The sequence below is a fragment of the Mirounga leonina genome, unplaced genomic scaffold, assembly GCF_011800145.1.
Source record: "Mirounga leonina isolate KUSES-001 unplaced genomic scaffold, KU_Mleo_1.0 Mir_180, whole genome shotgun sequence".
Taxonomy (NCBI): domain Eukaryota; kingdom Metazoa; phylum Chordata; class Mammalia; order Carnivora; family Phocidae; genus Mirounga; species Mirounga leonina.
Genome location: NW_023270469.1, coordinates 30,765,575 through 30,783,738, shown reverse-complemented (window position 1 = coordinate 30,783,738; position 18,164 = coordinate 30,765,575). Strand labels below are relative to the sequence as shown.

Sequence of the window (18,164 nt, the reverse complement as noted above, 5' to 3'; positions counted from 1 at the left end):
ATTGTGAAGCACCATCTAGCAGTGGACAACTCTCTGGTTTTGTGCAGAGGCTTGGTGGCGTTGCATGCCTACTGGAAGGGCACATTCTAAAGCCTTAGGGTAAGAAGAAACCTGCAAAGACTCATTCATCATCTTTAAAAAACTATTAAATCACCCATAAGGTAAAATACATACAGTGTTGTACATATACACATGAAAATAATTCTTCTATACTCTAATGTTTAAAAATCACCCAGCTAGTCTTAGGATGAAACTACCAGGGAAGTCTATATTTAGACACCTGGGGAATCACACCGATGTGCCTTTCAGATGCCATCCTAGTGGCGAATAGAAATGAGTGGATGAAAGAGATCTTGTTTGCCTGCCAGGTTTACTCCCTTAGGTTTTAATATTAAGCTCCTATTAATTTTTGTTGGTTGTTGGGAAGATTATAAGTAATACAGTAGAGACACATCTTAAGAGAGGGGGCCCAGGCTCTGAATGTAGGGGCGTAAGTTAAATGCATATATGACGCGACCCTACTCATGATTTCTAATGAAGGCTGAATTTTTGCTGCCTGTGACCTCACTCCTTGGATGAGACCTCACTCCTTGGATGAGATCTTCTATCTGGGGCACAGAGTTCAAACTTGGGCTTCCCACATGATGGCCTTTAACTTGAGGACCAAGATCACATGCCCCCAAATCCTTGCCTCCCTGATTCTTTTAATTATTTGAATATGGTCTGATTTTTAGTCCTCACCATCCTGGAGGCAACCATCCAGATGGGCTTTCGGTTGGCTACCATTCCTTCTTTAAATTGTGGGGTCTAAAACGGAACCAATTCTTCAGATGTGGTCTCATCATCATGCTGTACCATGGATATTACTTCCTGTGAGATCACTGCATTAGAAGCTATCTTATACTTTTGGTTCAGACGAAATTATTCTGAACTTCTACCTCAAGGACTATTTTAGTTCCCTGCCAGGGCTCTGAATATAAATTAAGGATGCTCTCAAACTGCACTAACTTAAGGAAAAAACAAAACAAAAAACCCCCAACAAAAACACTATTTTAGATTTATTCCATCCTACTGGTTTTTGGGAATCGCTGACTTCCATTCGGAGATACTTCTGAATCCTGATTCTGGAACCCAGGGTATAACTTTCACAGTATCCCTTCTACCTGACTCAATGAGCCCTGTCGTGGTGACTGTTTCCTGAATGCCTTTTGAGATACCGGCTCTTGGCTGAAATCCATGTGGGGTCAATTATTCATGCTCTAATGCACAAAGATCACCTATTCCTGCTTCTGGGTAAATGAACGAATAAATGATCCACTTAGGAAGTACATGGGCATTGTTCCTCTATTCACGTCACCCTATCTCATTAGCCAGCTATACCTCCATTCTTAACATCTGTAGCCCACACATTCAGCTGTCGTCTGCCAATATGCAAATCTGAGGCCAGGACTGGTACATCTTATATGATATGTCTTGCAGCGTCTCAGAGAAAAAGGTTTTGCTATTGACCTGATGAATGTTTTCTCTTTCTAATGAAGTGGAAGGTGTCCTAACAGCTGACAGTGGGGAAAAAAGGGAGGACCTCTCCTCATCTGACTTGGCAGATCTTAATATAAAGAAGAAACAGCTCAGGTGAGGAAGAGAAAAAAGGAATTAAACCCTTTCTAAATGGCTTTGCCAGCAACGCCCACCATGCCCTGCAGCCCTATGTGGTACTTGAGGCAACAAGCATGACAATGGAATGGAATCCCCGATTGCCAGAGGAAATACATCAAGAGCAAAAACATCGGTTCAAATTATTCTCCCCAAAGCCTCTCTAAATTCTAGGAAGGCTAAAGACAAAGTTAATTAAATGTTAAAATAGAACCTAATAGCTCACGCTCCTTTTGGATCAAGGTAATAATAATCTAGACTGACATTTGCTTTGGGATACCAGTGCATTTTATAATACATCAGGGTCCATTTTATACTCTATGTATAATATATATACATGTCTTTTTTTTTTTTTTTTAAGATTTTATTTATTTATTCATGAGAAACAGAGAGAGAGAGAGAGAGAGAGGCAGAGGGAGAAGCAGGCTCCCAAGGAGCAGGGAGCCCGATGCGGGACTCGATCCCAGGACGCTGGGACCATGACCTGAGCCGAAGGCAGATGCTTAACCATCTGAGCCACCCAGGCGCCCCCCTTTTTTTTTATATAAAGTACTTGGAGCATAATTTTATTTTTAAATAATCATGAGGTTTATTTATTTATCTGATGTGGAACAGTTTGGTCAAAAATGCAAAATCCCCCATTACAATAACATAACCATTGGAGAATTTATAATAGGATATCCCAGATATGACCAAAACACCGCCCTGTTTAAATAGCGGACATTCGCACAGATCTCGGTCCCTGACAAAAAGCAAAGATAAAGAGGCTATTAAAGATCTGTCTTTCGGGGCACCTGGGTGGCTCAGTTGGTTGGGCAACTGCCTTTGGCTCAGGTCATGATCCTGGAGTCCCTGGATCGAGTCCCGCATCGGGCTCCCTCCTTGGCAGGGAGTCTGCTTCTCCCTCTGACCCTCCCCCCCTCTCATGGGCTCTCTCTCTCTCTCTCATTCTCTCTCTCTCAAATAAATAAATAAAATCTTTAAAAAAAAAAAAAGATCTGTCTTTCGTATTTGTGTTTGTTAAATAGTTTCAACACACAGAAAGAGAGACCAGGGCGCCTGGGTGGCTCAGTTGGTTAAGCAACTGCCTTCGGCTCAGGTCATGATCCTGGAGTCCCTGGATCGAGTCCCGCATAGGGCTCCCTGCTCGGCGGGGAGTCTGCTTCTCCCTCTGACCCTCCCCCCTCTCCTGCTCTCTCTCTCTCAAATAAATAAATAAATAAAGAATCTTTAAAAAAAAAAAAAGAAAGAGAGACCAGGGAATCTTCTGGAAAAAATTCAGATTCAGAAGCTCCCATTAACTCCTATTTTTGGGGCCATCACTGCAGTCATCTCTCATGGAAACAAGTTACATTTATGAGTTGTTCAAGATGCCTTTTTTGGGTCAACTCTAAGGGGAGCTGCCTTGACATTTTCAATGCTCGGGGGCTGTTCTCAACAGTGTAACTCAGAGACCCGCCATCCCCACACAGGTTTACCTTAGAAACAAGGCTGGCCCGGTATGCAGCCAAGGCCTTTAGGTATTCCTTTTTGGCAGCTTCTGTTTTCCTTTTATACACCTATAAAAAAAAAAAAAAGACCACAGTTAGGATCACCTTTAGCATACAATTTCTCAGCCATAAAATGACGGTCGCACAAATGAGGTCACAACAGAACTCACTTAAAAAGTTGGTCTCTGTGGCTTTGATTTTTAAATGTGAACACACATACACACAGAAGTATTAAAATAAAACCCTGCCTCCCTCACTGGAACACAATCTTGATGTTTCCGCTGATAAATGAAAACAAGATTTCCGGTTGTAGGACAGATGCTTTGAGAGAAACAGCTGAGGGCCTCATGCTAAGGCAGAGATACAGTAGCAAGGAGAGTAAAATTGGCTACAAAGGGTTCAAGTTATAGGGAATAATGAATTTCTCCATCAGTGCCTTCTTTCCCTCACACACATTTCTAACCGGCACCGAATCTGAGTATTCAAAAACCAACCACAATGGGTACAGTGTTGTGAAGACACAAGAGAAAAGATGAAACCACCGCGGTTTTCTTTTGAAGGAAAAAAAAAAAAAGGTCAGAAATAGTTAAAAGATGAGAAATTTCCATTAGTGAGGCCGTTTGAGTTACATAAACAAGTTCCAATATATTAAACCTGATGGGCGCTTCCTTTTCTTAAGGGTGCCTGACAGCTGTGGGTTAGACCAAAGCGCAACCATCTTTTTCTCCAGAGCTAAAAGAGGTAGCAGTCTGCCAGCCCCTTAGGATTACATTTCTGGGACAGAAAATCAGTGTGCTACATACAACAATAAACTCACCGCATATGGGCAAATCCTACAGCTGCACCGTCCCGAGCTAGTAGGAATGAGGTCATGATGTGTAAAGAAAAATCAAGGGTTATCCTCACGTCTTCACTCCTGAGATGGTGATTCTATTTTATTACTAAGAGAGGTCTAGTCTTCTGAGAACATGGAACGTCCATTCCTACTAATGGTCATTTGGAGTTTCACTCAAGGAGCAAGGAAGCCATTCTTCCTCTCCATTTGTGTGGAGGCCCAGGAGTCAAGGTCCTAAGGAAGTATCTCCCACCAGCTTGACTAATCTCTCAATACCACCTCTCACATGGCCGAGCTTTCCAACGAACTGGCAATAAAATTTCAAATGCCCGGTGACGATAATGAGACTCGCAGAGGTAGCCTCAAAGTTTGGAGACCCACCAGGACGGCACAAGCGTTTGGACAGATGATCAAAGGAAAGGCAAGCGGGATGGACCTCATCCCTCTGTAGTGCCCTTTCTGAACAAAGGGGGCAAGTTCCACATCACTTAAAATGAAAAGATGATCATCAAAAGTTCATGCATGCAGGGTGCTGCCTGAATTTCCCCATTTCTCCTCTGAATGGGTTCTGAACACCACCCTTAAGGGGGACCGAGAAATCCATATAATGGGAGAGGGGCTTGGATTTATACAACTGTGTTTCTAAATTCCATAGCTTAGAAAGGCCTTGATGAGAAACAGTCATATTAAGTGAATGTTCACTTAGAAAAGGTATAAGAGGGGCGCCTGGGTGGCTCAGTTGGTGAAGCATCTGCCTTCTCTCAGGTCATGAACCCGGGGTCCTGGGATCGAGCCCCGCGTGGGGGCCCCTGCTCGGCGGGGAGTCTGCTTCTCCCTCTCTCCTTTGCTCCCCAACCCTGGCCCGTGCTCTCTTTCTCTCTCTCAAATAAATACACAAATCTTAAAAAAAAAAAAAAAGAAAAGAAAAGAAAAGAAAGAAGGAAAGAAAAGAAAAGAAAAAGAAATCTAAGAAATACTCTGGTAACTTTTTCATATAGGGCTGTGCTGGATCTTCACCTCACCTGCTTTTGTTCTTCTCCAAGGCTGTCCCACATAGATGCCACAATTTTTGAGACCTCTCCAAAGGTGGCATTGGGGTTTTGCCCTTTAATGGCAGCCTGTGTGTCCCTGAAAAACAGGGCATATGCTGATACTGGTTTCTGCGGCTCGTTGGGGTCTTTCTTTTTCTTTTTCTTTGGAGTCTTGGGCTTCTTGCCAGAATCTGGAGCAGCTCTTTTCTCTCCAATGGCCTGCAAAGCAGGAAGAAAATTCACTGCCTAGAATGTCTTCGCAGAGAAGGCGGCAAGACCTACCCAGGTCCGCAACTGTTCTTTGAAGGTTTTGTTCAGCTGATTCATCGACAGAGGAATCCCCGGCAAAAGCAGGGGAGGGGTGAGCTTTCTTAGAGTTAACTGGACAGCAGAGATTAGCATTTAGAACACTGATTAATGAGACCCAGAAGTATCTTCAATACATTCACAACATATGCTCTAAATAGCAATTATGAGTCATGAAAAACAGAACACTCTGTACCAGGCAATAAAGTGTGTGTGCGTGTGTGTGTGTGTGTGTGTGTGTACGTGCAATATATATACACATTACATGTGTACACATAAAATAGTTTACATTTTCAGAGATTTTAGAAGTAAATCTAAGTAATTCGGGATGTTGATCATATTTAGATATTTTAAATGAGGTCCCTGGCCATAGTCACGTGCCATATATATGATCAGTCTGAATCGATTTTTCAAAGCTTCTTTTATTTTACCAGAATGTTACCTTGCTCACGGGTCTCCAGAAACTCCAGTGGAAATTAGCTACAAGCCCTGAGCTTGCACAGTAAGAGAAAGGTCATCTTTATTTCTTTAAGTCATGATAACTTTCGAAAGAATAGGCTAACAAGAAATATAAAAAAATGTCAAAACTCCTTTAACTGGAGATAAAGAGGAAATTGATATTCTTTATTAAAATTAAAAACCTAGAAGAGAACAATAATTGATACTTAAAATCACCAAGGCTAAAAAGACCAATAAGAAAACAGTCCTACAGAAAGTAACTCTGGTCAGGAAGTTGGCTGCCGCAGGGACAGTGAGAACCTGACACATATCTACCATATGAACTTGCTGAGATCAAAGCCACAGAAATGACAGGGGTATAGCTCCCCACATCTATATACCACGGAGCTCCAGATTCACCTGCCACTCCCATCATCTAATTTCAGTGATCATATAATACATTTATCAGAGAAGCACGAGAAAAGATGTATCAGCCTTGTTGTGTCCCTCTAGATTACAATAGGACTGAACTGAAGATCATTTTGCAGTTAACTTCATCGGGAAAGCTGAAATGTGTGACAAAATCAGTTTTAAAAGCCAGCCGTGGGGAAGATCAAAAGAGATAGACTCAAGTTACTAACAGATTGGTGTTTAATGGCGTTGAGTCTCAAACCCTAAATTCAAATTTTCCAAGAGTGTCATTATTTTCTGAATGAGAGGCATTTAGAACTTAATCCGATTACTAAAATTCTTAGGGGGAACACTGCTAAGTAACGTGTCTCTGAGAGCTCTGGACCCTCAAGGTGGGGGGAAACCACAAGTCCACTTCTCCGTGGCCCTCCTTGAGTGGTAACAACATAGGGACTTCATACAAGTAGTTTATACACTTCAAATGATGGTAAGCCACATCATCTCAACTCTTCTCCAAAATGCCATCTTCCATAACTCACAATTAAGTCAATCATTTTCAATGGTCTTTTTTTCCCTGAATTCTCAGGATAAGCGAGACTTGTTTAACTCTAGTTAATGAATCTGAACTTGTAAGAGACTCGGATGCTTTTCAGTTAGAGCTTCAGCAGGGGCCAAGTTTTCCTTCAGTGAAAAATACTGCTTTAGCCCCATGGGGGGAAAAAATAGACAAGGATTTTCCTAATTGAGTCAAACAACTATATATTGTTTTCCTGGAAGAAAAGTTGGCACTGTTGGTACCAACGATGCCCTGACTGATGACAAGGTGAGAGTAATTTTCAGAGTAGCCTTTCCAAAAGAAAAACAGCTCAATCTTGCTCTCGGTAAACCAGCATTCCAATGGTGACAACCTTTGATATCTTCCTCGGATAACCATGACTTGCCCTAATCATCATTACCTTTTAAGAATAAACCCGAAATGAAGAATCTCACAGTTTAAACAAGAGCTCAGAATTAATTCTCTGAAAGAAACCTGTGTGTAATTGATTGAAGAGCATTGGGGAAGGTGGAGAAGTAGTTTTCCCCCGAAGAGACACCATCAACGATAATTTTAATCTTTCTTTCTTAGCTCAGTTGCTTAAAAGATAACAAATTGGATTCTTTGCCTTTACACAGAACCTAGACCCTTGCTTAAAATGGAGTAAGCAAGGTGTCGCAGATAAGGAAGGTTCTCCTTAGCCAGCACAATTTCAGTATGGTGCAAACGTTGAGTAGAAGATCTGTGGAAATGTGAGTGAAATGAAAGGAATCCATTTGAATTGTGTCCTGGCCAGTTGTAACTTAGCTGGGCCTTATTCACATCTCTTGAGTTTCTTTATAATCATTGTTTCTCACTTTACCTTCACAGAAATCCTTGTGAGTGTGTGGAGAGACTGTCAATGCATTTACCCAATCTGTGTCCAATAGGGTGCTAACATGTCGGGACAGAACAAACCCTTCTTCTTCAAATCCCTGCAATATATCTAACCTCCCTTCCCTCCTCTTCCTCACTCTCAATCTTCTCTAGTTCCTCTTCTTCCATTTGCTACTTAAAAATAAATGATGCTCAGGGCTCTGGCCTTGACTTGCTCCTTATACACTCTGAGAAATCCTGATTACTTCCATGTCTTCACATCCATGTGCTGATGGGCCCCAAATCTGTACTCCCACCTCCCATGAACTGAGTTCTAGACTCAAACGTGGGTGCTTTGAATTCAACCCAGACCATGCCAAACTCTCATCTCCTCCAAGGGAGAAAAAGTAACACTCCTCTTTCTGGGCCGATTCTCTCATTTCCTAATATCCATGCTGGCTCTCATACTAAAACCCCATTTATCTCTTATGCCTTCAAATCCCAGTGGATTACCAAAACTTCAGGATTCTCCCTCTCACATGTCTCACTAATCTGTACCTCCTGTCCATTCCTTCCTTTGCTGAAAGGAAACACTTTATAGCAAGTGTTGATCAGTTTCCTTTCCTCCAGTCCCTCCCTCTGTAATGCATTCTCTATACAGCCAAAGCCATCTTTCTAAAGCATAAATTTGCTTATGCCACTCCTCTATGCAAATAATTACTCAGCTCTCAGCTACCTGCACGAGAAAGGCTACCACCTTTCAGCTACTGTTTTCTTCAATTCCTATTTCTTTCCTCCCCATATCAAACCGTTCATGATAACTCATAAATTGACGTGTACTTCCATTGCTCCCTCGACCAGAATGCTGGCCTCTCTCTTCTGCCTCACAAACTTTTATGTATCCTCTTAGACCTAATTCAAATATCACCTTCTCAACAAAGTCTTCCTCAAATCACTCTCCCAAGCAGAATCGACTACAATCTTCGCATACCAGATATATCAATTATACCTCTAATCACATCTGGAGCTAGTTTTAAACATTGCTTTTCATCCCCAGTGGGGAGTCCCAGGGGTAGCAATTCTCTTATAAATCTTTATATCACCAGAACTAAGTAAAAGGCCAAGCACAGAGTAGGTGTAAAAAATATGATGAATAAGGAACGAATAAGTGTACCAAGCATAAGTTACTTTATTGAAACAGAATACCTTTCTAAGCACTCAGAAAAGTCCTCCCTGAAACTAAGTTTTTATTTCAAACCATGTATATTGGAATTATCACTCCCCATGACAAAAGCAGGGATATGGAATGATTAGAACTTACTAAGTGATAAACATCAGAGAAGGTGCAAGTCTGTCAAATATGACAGTGGCTCAGCCAACTAACTGGATGAAACTTATCCACATGAACATTATTAACTTAGAAGCAGAGCACTTCAGAATTCCTGGGGAATCTAGTGGAAGTCCTCCCTTCCGCAGAATGAGAAAATCATGCCTACAAGAGTTAGGTGACATGTTCAATGCCTTATAACCAGTAGGAGAAGCCAGATCTCCCAATTTCCAGTGGAATACACGCTTTTCACAGAAAATGAGTAAGTAAAAGAGTGAAGAAAAAAATTAAACTGTCATGAATTTAAATGCTAGCCAAATCCCAAAAGAAGGTAATACCATGAGTGAAATTCAAAGACACAGTATGGGGTGATTCCAAATTCTCAGGTGGGTGACAACTAAAGCAGTCAACTTACTCTGTTGGATTCATCAGCATCCTCTTCATTGATGGAACTGGAAGGGGAAGGGGTCGCGGATTTGCTTGCTGGAGGCGAAGGAGACGTGTGTGGCAAACTGGCACCTCCCAAATTCAACCCCAACTGGGCGCTGAGCTGAGACTGGTTGATGGTGGTGAGCTGAGTGTGAGGCATGATCCCAGAGCGAGCAGCATCAGTCATGTGGACGATGGACCTCATGATCAACGAGTGATCCTGACGGTACTGGGGCACTTGCGTGTGGCTCTGGTCCTAAAAAGGCAACAGATAACAAGGGGGGGGGGGGATTCTTAGTTTTCCCAAGTATCAACAAGCTGAAAACGTTAGCACTCACTCCTTAGATAGGTCTGCCCTACTCCAGGATGATGGTCCCTATTCATTAACTCTAAGGACTCATGCCCCAAAGCTGAAAGGTCAAAAGCACAGAGCCTAGTCTATTTTGCTCGAGAACTGTCACTGGATGACTTTTAAAGAAAATAATAAAAGACTATAGGCAGAGAAAGAAAACTTCCAACTCTTGCTTCTTACTGAGGAAACGGACAGGAAAGGGTTGAAGCAGAGGTTCAGGCCTTTCTGGCTCACCATTTGGTCCAGTCCTCCATCCTTCTTACACACACATTCTGGTTCCATTCCCCTTGACCCAGCTCTGTGAGGGGAGGCAAATCCAGTCTTTATTTTATCCTTCCGGAAGCGCATCTGACATGTAGAGAGGATAGGCTTAGGGAAGCACAGAGCCCACATCTGTTTGCTTCAGGGGACCCTTTCTATAAAACCCTCTGTGGTTAACCAGAGGGTCATTCCAATTCTGAATTACATTATCAGTGGCATCTGGAAGTCGTTCAATGTCTTTAGGATTGGATATCACTTTCTTCTTCTTAAACCTGCCTTGTTTTCTTTCCTTCAACCCGCCATGACTTAATGGACTAATGGATTTTTTAAAAAAATATGTATAAGGAGGAGTTAGAGATCATCAGAGTTAGCTTCTCTGGAAGTTACCGCAGTCCCTTCAAAAGTAGCCTTCTGTTTTTGGCAGTCATACAAAAGGCTTTAGAGTTGTTGCTGCTTCTTTTTTTTAATTCCAAAGAATCAAAGAAATGAAGACATGCTTTGAAACAACTTACTTTAAGACTTGTCATTTAGTGTGAGTCTGTGATTTTTATTCAAACCAAATTCTCTTGACTCACAGTGACCCAGGATCTAATTTTATACACAAGCCTACGAATTTTTAAGTGTTCTTTTGAGTCTTTCTGATAAGACTTATTTTTGCTCTTTAAATAAGCAACAAATGAGTTGTAAATATCTAAATTGGAGCGTTTGGTTTCTTATTAAATATATAAACACCACTAAATAAGAAGCTGTAGCTATCAACAGGAAATTATTTGAATAAATTATGATCTACCATACCATAAGATATTATGAGGCTTTTTAAAATAATGAATCAGATTTATGTGTATTGACTTAGAACAGGGTTTCCAATCTTGGCTCTATTGACATTTTGAACCAGATAATTCTTTGTCGTGGGGCTGTCCTTTGCCTTGCAGGATGTTTATAGCAACCCTGGCCTCTATTAGATGCCAGTAACAACATCTCGCTCCCTACCAATCATGACAATCAAAAATATCTCCAGACATTATCCCTTGAGGGGCAAAATTCTCCCATCTGAGAACCAGTGACCTACAGTGATATCCAAAATATCGTAATTGAAAAAACAAGTTGTAAAATAATTACAGAGGATAGCTCCCCACCTTTTTTTTTTTTAAAGGACTATCTAAACTTCTTTTTTTTTTTTTTAAGATTTTATTTATTTATTTGAGACAGAGAGAATGAGAGACAGAGAGCATGAGAGGGAGGAGGGTCAGAGGGAGAAGCAGACTCCCTGCCGAGCAGGGAGCCCGACACGGGACTCGATCCCGGGACTCCAGGATCATGACCTGAGCCGAAGGCAGTCGCTTAACCAACTGAGCCACCCAGGCGCCCATGGAGTATCCAAACTTCTAACAATGGTTACATTATAAGGGGTAGAACTGGAAGGGTAAAGAGGAGAGCATCTTAAACGTTTCCATTTAAAAAAAACACAAAATGAATAAAAAACTAACACACTTTAGTCAGGAAAAGCTAAAAAGATCAATGAGTCATTAAAACAGTATAGGCTAATTGTTAGGGTTTCATCTTAAATATATAAACTTCCCATTCGTTAATAATTTGAGTTCTTAAATTGCTGTGCCATCCCTGGAAAAACATGTCACATGTACCAGAACAATCCCACTCTTCCCTGTCTCATTGACAATATCGATATCCTCTTCCACTGTTCCTAAAATATCACATTCTATTGGCAGGTGTCCCTGTGCTGACTTGAATCACAAAAGTGGATTTTACATTTTTGGTTTGTCCTATTTTTTTTTTTGATTAGCATTCTACCACTCAGTTAGCCTTTTCTCCTCAAAAATTTGAGCTGTCTACTCTTCCATGTTCTTTTTTTTTTTTTTAAAGATTTTATTTATTTTTTAGAGAGCGAGTGAGAGAGAAATAGCATGAGAGGGGAGAGGGTCAGAGGGAGAAGCAGGCTCCCCGCTGAGGCCGGGAGCCCGACGTGGGACTCGATCCCAGGACCCTGGGATCATGACCTGAGCCGAAGGCAGATGCTTAACCATCTGAGCCACCCAGGCGCCCTCCATGTTCTTTTTTTTTTTTTTTAAGATTTTATTTATTTATTTGTGAGAGAGAGAATGAGAGACAGAGAGCATGAGAGGGAGGAGGGTCAGAGGGAGAAGCAGACTCCCCGCCGAGCAGGGAGCCCGATGTGGGACTCGATCCCGGGACTCCAGGATCATGACCCGAGCCGAAGGCAGTCGCCCAACCAACTGAGCCACCCAGGCGCCCTCCATGTTCTTTTTTAAGATTTTTTTTTTATTTATTTGTCAGAGAGAGGGAGTGCATACAAGCAAGGGGAGTGGCAGGCAGAGGGAGGAGCAGGTTCTCCACTAAGCAGGGAGCCCAATGTGGGACTCCATCCCAGGACCCTAGGATCATGACCTGAGCCGAAGGCAGACGCTTAACTGACTGAGCCACCCAGGCGTCCTTACTCTTCCATGTTCTTTTGAAGTTCCACCATTGCTTGCTTAGATCACTGCCACCCTCCAACTACTGGCAATTAAGCTATCTTCTTTTTACTTTTTCTAAGTTTTATTATTATTTTTTAAGTAGGCTCCATGCCCAACGTGGGGCTTGAACTCACAACCCTGAGATCAAGAGTCACATGCTTTACTGACTGAGCCAGCCAGACGCTCCTTAAGCTATCTTATTCTTTATTCTACACTCCATATATGTTCTTCAGAATGCATTTTAAAAGTCCTTTCAGACTTAATTAAATCTAGATGTTTTAAGTATTTACGAGCAACTTCCAGGTCCATTTGAATTAAGTATTTTAATTTGGATTGTAAAAGAATAAATTAGCTGACTGGCATGACCGTGAAATATGATGATCTGATTGATGCAACTTTCTCATTAACACAGAAGTTGCATTGCTCCAATGCCTATGAAAATTAGCACGTGCAGATACTTGATTGACTTATCCCACATCTATAGCATTCCAGATGGATCTCATGGTCAAACAGAAGGCCAAGAAATAAGTTTTCTTGGCTTCATCAGCTCTTTCTAGCTTCTACCTGCAATGTCACGGAGCTAGCTTGATGGGAAAACTGTGTCCGAGGGAGCCATGGCCCAATGGTGGAGGCATGTGTCGACAGAGAGGGATGAATGGGGCCCCAGGCTCTCTACCACCATCACCCCCCCACCCCGCCCTTCAATGAAAGCACTCTGTATTCATTTATTTTATAAATTGAGAGTGCTCAGAACATTTTACTTCAAAAAAAAGAGAGAGAGAGAGAGAAATAATGGGGATTTTCTGCTGTGGAGACAGGGGGAACACCACTCATGAAGCACACTGGTGGTGGGGCCCAGGTGTTGCCAAAACTTAGAGCCATCCACATAGCCTTCACGCTGGCAAACATGCTGGCCCCATCTTTCTTATCTCCCATGGGACAATACACCAAGAGCCTCTAAAGTCTTTTCAAGTAACTCCTGAACCACATCACTGATGCCTTATAATGTGCTGGCATTTGCCATGGTCTACAGCTGTCCCATAACAACTTCCTATGCGTGAGGACTATGGTACAGGAAGATTAATGGTAAAAGGGTCTTTTTAGAAATTCAAGTTCCTTTAGGGCCACCGATTATTCACAACTACCTTGGGGAAGTTGGTGACTCTTAACAGTTCCAATCATTTTTCCATAAAAAAAAGGTAACCTTTGAAAGACACTTCCTCTGATCTTAGGATTCCCACTTAAAGAAAGATGTCAGCTCAGTTTAAAGGTTACTTATTGAGCACCTGCTATGTGCCAGGCCAGAGAAACCAATATACTAATGCTCAAATCCTTGAAAACTAGCACGCGATTCTTTTAAACACTACCCGAGTTAAACATAATTTAGAACGGACTAATAGATTTACTCTGACAAAGCATAGGCAAGAATAATTCATATATACTCCTCAAAAATTGCTCGCAATTTCTCCTAGTAGTCACGACACAATAAGGAAATATATAACCACAGATAAAGCCCTAAGAAATTTAATGCATTTTTGAAAATCATTACCTCTCACTTATTAAAATTCAGTCTTAAAGGACTTACCCATGATCACTGAAAGGCAAAGCAACTAGTGGGTTATAACAGATTGCCACGATTATATCCAACGTAAGAGCTGAATGCTGGTAGCTTTCACAATTACATTTTCTATCTAGAGTTCACTTGTATCATTTCCAAGGCGGTGCATCCTTTGGGAAAAACTCATTCCTCTCTTCTTGGTCTCACTCTGTCCTCTGATGTTATTAGATAAGAGCTTCCCAACCTCAGCAGGATTGACATTGTGGTCTGGATAATTCTTTGTTGGGGGAGGAGTATCTTGGGCATGGTAGACTGCTTAGCAGCATCTCTGGCTTCTACACACTAGATACCAGGATCCTCCCCTCTCCAACCTGGTTGTGACAATCAAAATGTCTCTAGATATTGGCAAATGTCCCCTGGGGGTGGGAGGCAAAATTCCCATCGTTTGAGAACTACTTTATTAGACAATTATAATGAAAACATCTTGGGTGTGGAGGATGAGGAGGAGCCAACCAGGAAAGGAGGGGAAAGAAGTCATGTTCCAGGCAGAGGGAACAGCATGTGCAAACTCTGAGGTGGGAGAGAGCTTGGCATGCCTAAGAAATGGAAAGGATACCAGTACAGGTGGGAGCAGGTTAGGCCAGGTGAAGAGTGAGATGCACTGGATCGGAGAAATGGGACTGAGCCAGACTGTGCACGGTGGGGTCATCAGGGAATGCTTCCTGAGAAGGCAACCCACTAGAGCCAAGGTGTAAAGGGAGAGTAGAAGCTACTAAGCTAGAAAAGAGGGAAGAGCATCCAAGGCAGAGAAGAGTATGTGCAAAGGCCCGGTGCACAAGGAAGTAAAGGAGAGGCCAGTGTGACCAGGCCAGGAAAAGCAGGACTGGCTATGAAACTGGAGAGGCAAGGAATGGCCATAAAATGGTAAGTCTTATAGTCTATTCTAGGAAGTCTGCATTTTATTCACAGTGTAGACGGATGTCATGGCAAGTATAAAGGCTTGGTATCTATCTAGCGGGGTTATTTATTCCAATAGATATTAACTGATCGCACCTCCTGGGGCAACCCATCTGACTCCATGGTGGGCAATTTGATTATAATGTAAATATAAATATATATCCTAACACTTTAACCTATGTTTTGAAGAGCACCCAAGCCTTTCTGAATGGGCAGGCCATGGACTTCACAAGATAATAGGACGCACACTGCCTTCTATTTGCCCATAAGTACAACTCAACAAAGCCTTGAAGGTTTGCATAGGTCTTGGTGTGGGGAGTGCTCAGCTGAGGTTCCCCTCTCTTTCCACCTGATAAAAGAGCCTCTGTCTTTTTTTTTAAAACAGGAAACCATGGAATGGATATTTCTGGTAGTGGTCCCTCATTTTCTTAAATTGCCTGAGATCCAGTCTATTCCTGAACATTAATTATTTGAGTGAACTGTTAAAATCTGAATAATTTTATATTAAAAAGCAAACTTTGGATCACTAGCATAAATTAAAACTGGGGACACCTGGATCAACGGAATGCCAAATAAATACCAAGAAAAGGAAACAACACCGTTGTAGTCTTCTAAATATGGGGCCCGCCTAAGGCTCCAAGCCAGACCTCTGCTTTGTCTTATTTAAAAAGGATAAAAGAGGTGTGGAAGACTTATTAGCCCCAAACCGAGACTTTCTCCTGCACTTAATCAAGATTGAAAGAAATTGGCAAGGTGAAAAATGTCCTCACTGTGTAAATTACAATGGGGTACTACCCTGGCCAGGCTTCACATAAAGATATGTGGGAATTTGGGGGTGGGGGGGCGGTCGGTGGTGGTGGTGGGAAATGGGCAGTTTGTTCTTACTTTCTCAGCCAACAAAACTCTACCTCCTCTACATACTAAGATCTGTTTTCACTCATTCCATCAGGCCTGGAGCAAGGGCCGGTCCTCCATGACACCCTCTTGGTGCATGAGTGGGACCCCTTTCCCTCCTCACTGGCATTTATTATAATATCTTTGTGCTGCACACTTAGTAGTAGATAATTACACATCCTCAAGTATTGGGTTTTGGTTTCTTTTGCAAATGCAAGATAGAGGCTTTCAAACTGATATCTTATCTGAGCTATCACACATGATTACTCTGTTTTTTTCTCACGACGGTGCTGCTTACTTCCACCTGGGCTGATTTTGCCATAAAGGATTTTTAAACATCTAATGTGCACCTTCCGTGCACATTGACAAATAAATATTCTCTGTAACGATCCAATGTTAGGTTTTCATAACAGAGGATAGCATCTAATTAGGAAGCAAATAACCCAAATATATTAGCACGTGTGACTAAACACATTTGCACTGGGGTGATTTTTTAATCAATATTTCTTGAGAAATGGAGCAATTAAACAATTATCAGTAATACAAGTTGCTTTGTATTAATAAAGATCAGAGAACTACGAATATAAAATTCAGGTCGGTAATTTTATGCTCAATTATTTAAGTTAAGTCCCACAGCAACGTTAAAATTTTGTCTCCAAATGAACAACAATCAACTGTCACGCACAGCTAGTGTACTACTAACCCCAGTAAACCCTGGAACAAACACCGTTATGACAAATGCAATGCATAGCAAGGATAATTACAGACCTACATACCACAACCTTAACTTCATCAAAATATCTGCACTGAAATAGATAATTTTTACTTAATAGCTACCCTCAGGGTTATAATCAAACATACCTACACATGAGTGTTTTGTGAAAAACAGTCTTCCCGAAAGTTAATTAATAGTTTCTTAGCAAAATAAAGTTTCCAAGAGTTTACCATAAAACACTTAATGGTATTTCACCCGTAGACCCTGTAACTCCTCTGTTTTACCAAGGAGTCAGCTCTGTGCCGATTTCATTCGGGCCTCAATGAAAAGTTTAAAGCAGAATTCTGTGTTTACAGCTGTTTATATCTCAAACGGCCTCTCTTCCATTTTTACTTAGTAGTCAAGGTATGCTCTTAATAGCAAATACATAGTCTTTCATTCATTCATATGCAACAAATAAAATATTCACTGAGCGCCTAGTGTATTCCAGCCCAGACACTGTTCCAGGCGCGAGCCTGACGAGCAGCCCATGAGACAGGCGAGAGGAGGGGACAGGCTGTGCATGGGCAAAGGAGGCCATTTCAAAGAGTGACAGGTGCCACGATGAAAGGAAATGGGGCAAGAGCACAGAGAGTAACCCTCATCCCTCTAAAAAAATGTTTGAGCCTCACGCCAGTTTTATTCAGCAATCTGGGGGATTTAAAATGGTGTCTCTCCTGTCCTTGACCCATGGTGTTGGCGGTATGACCATATAGTAGGTAACTATAGATTATATAGGCTAAAAACAAGATATAATAAATCGCAGCGTAACTTTCTAACAATACTTTTCCTTGTGTGTTATCAATCAAGCAAGTGATCACGTGTCACACTTCACACACAAGCTAATTGGTGTCTAGCAGAAATTTGGAACATGCTCCCCTTTAAATAGATGACCCTAAAGTTAACTCAACCTTAAAGACAGAATAAAGAATATTGATTTTAAACTGTGTATGGTACAAGGCTATTTGCTCTACAAAGAAAGGCAGCTCAGGGGCGCCTGGGTGGCTCAGTTGGTTTAGCAACTGCCTTCGGCTCAGGTCATGATCCTGGAGTCCTGGGATCGAGTCCCGTATCGGGCTCCCTGCTCGGCAGGGAGTCTGCTTCTCCCTCTGACCCTCCCCACTCTCATGTGCTCTCTCTCTCTCTCTTTCTCTCTCCCTGAAATAAATAAATAAAAATCTTTAAGAAAAAAAAAAAAACGCAGCTCATAAAAGTGCCTGTGGCCTGTGTATTTGGGGCAGGCAATGGTCAAGATGTAGTAACTGCTAAATTAAAAGTGACTGTGGATGAGAAGCATCTTTTAAAGCAGTCACCAGACTCCGAGTTTTTGGATGACCTGCAAGAGGCGCTGGTATTCAAGAAAGCCACTTTGTCCATAGAATAACCGCTCTCTAATTGTTAAGAACAATATATGGCACTTTAGTAGGTCTCAGCAAATATCTGTCAAAGGTTCATACCGTTTCAATTTGATAATTTGTTTTTTTTTTAAGATTTTATTTATTTTAGAGAGAGAGAGTGAGAAAGAGCATGAGAGGGGAGACGGTCAGAGGGTGAAGCAGACTCCCCATTGAGCAGGGAGGCCGACA

At 41.8% G+C, this 18,164-nt stretch overlaps 1 protein-coding gene across 1 annotated transcript in view; it reads right to left on the bottom strand.

The window, feature by feature from the left end:
- TOX3 (TOX high mobility group box family member 3) overlaps window positions 1-18,164 on the bottom strand; it is a 103,953-nt gene that overhangs the window by 2,150 nt on the left and 83,639 nt on the right. The window contains exons 4-6 of the mRNA XM_035025220.1: window positions 9,297-9,566; window positions 5,001-5,228; window positions 3,132-3,212 (exon numbers count right to left, since the gene is read on the bottom strand). Coding sequence (XP_034881111.1) covers window positions 3,132-3,212; window positions 5,001-5,228; window positions 9,297-9,566 — 579 coding nt within the window. The remainder of the gene's footprint in view (window positions 1-3,131; window positions 3,213-5,000; window positions 5,229-9,296; window positions 9,567-18,164) is intronic.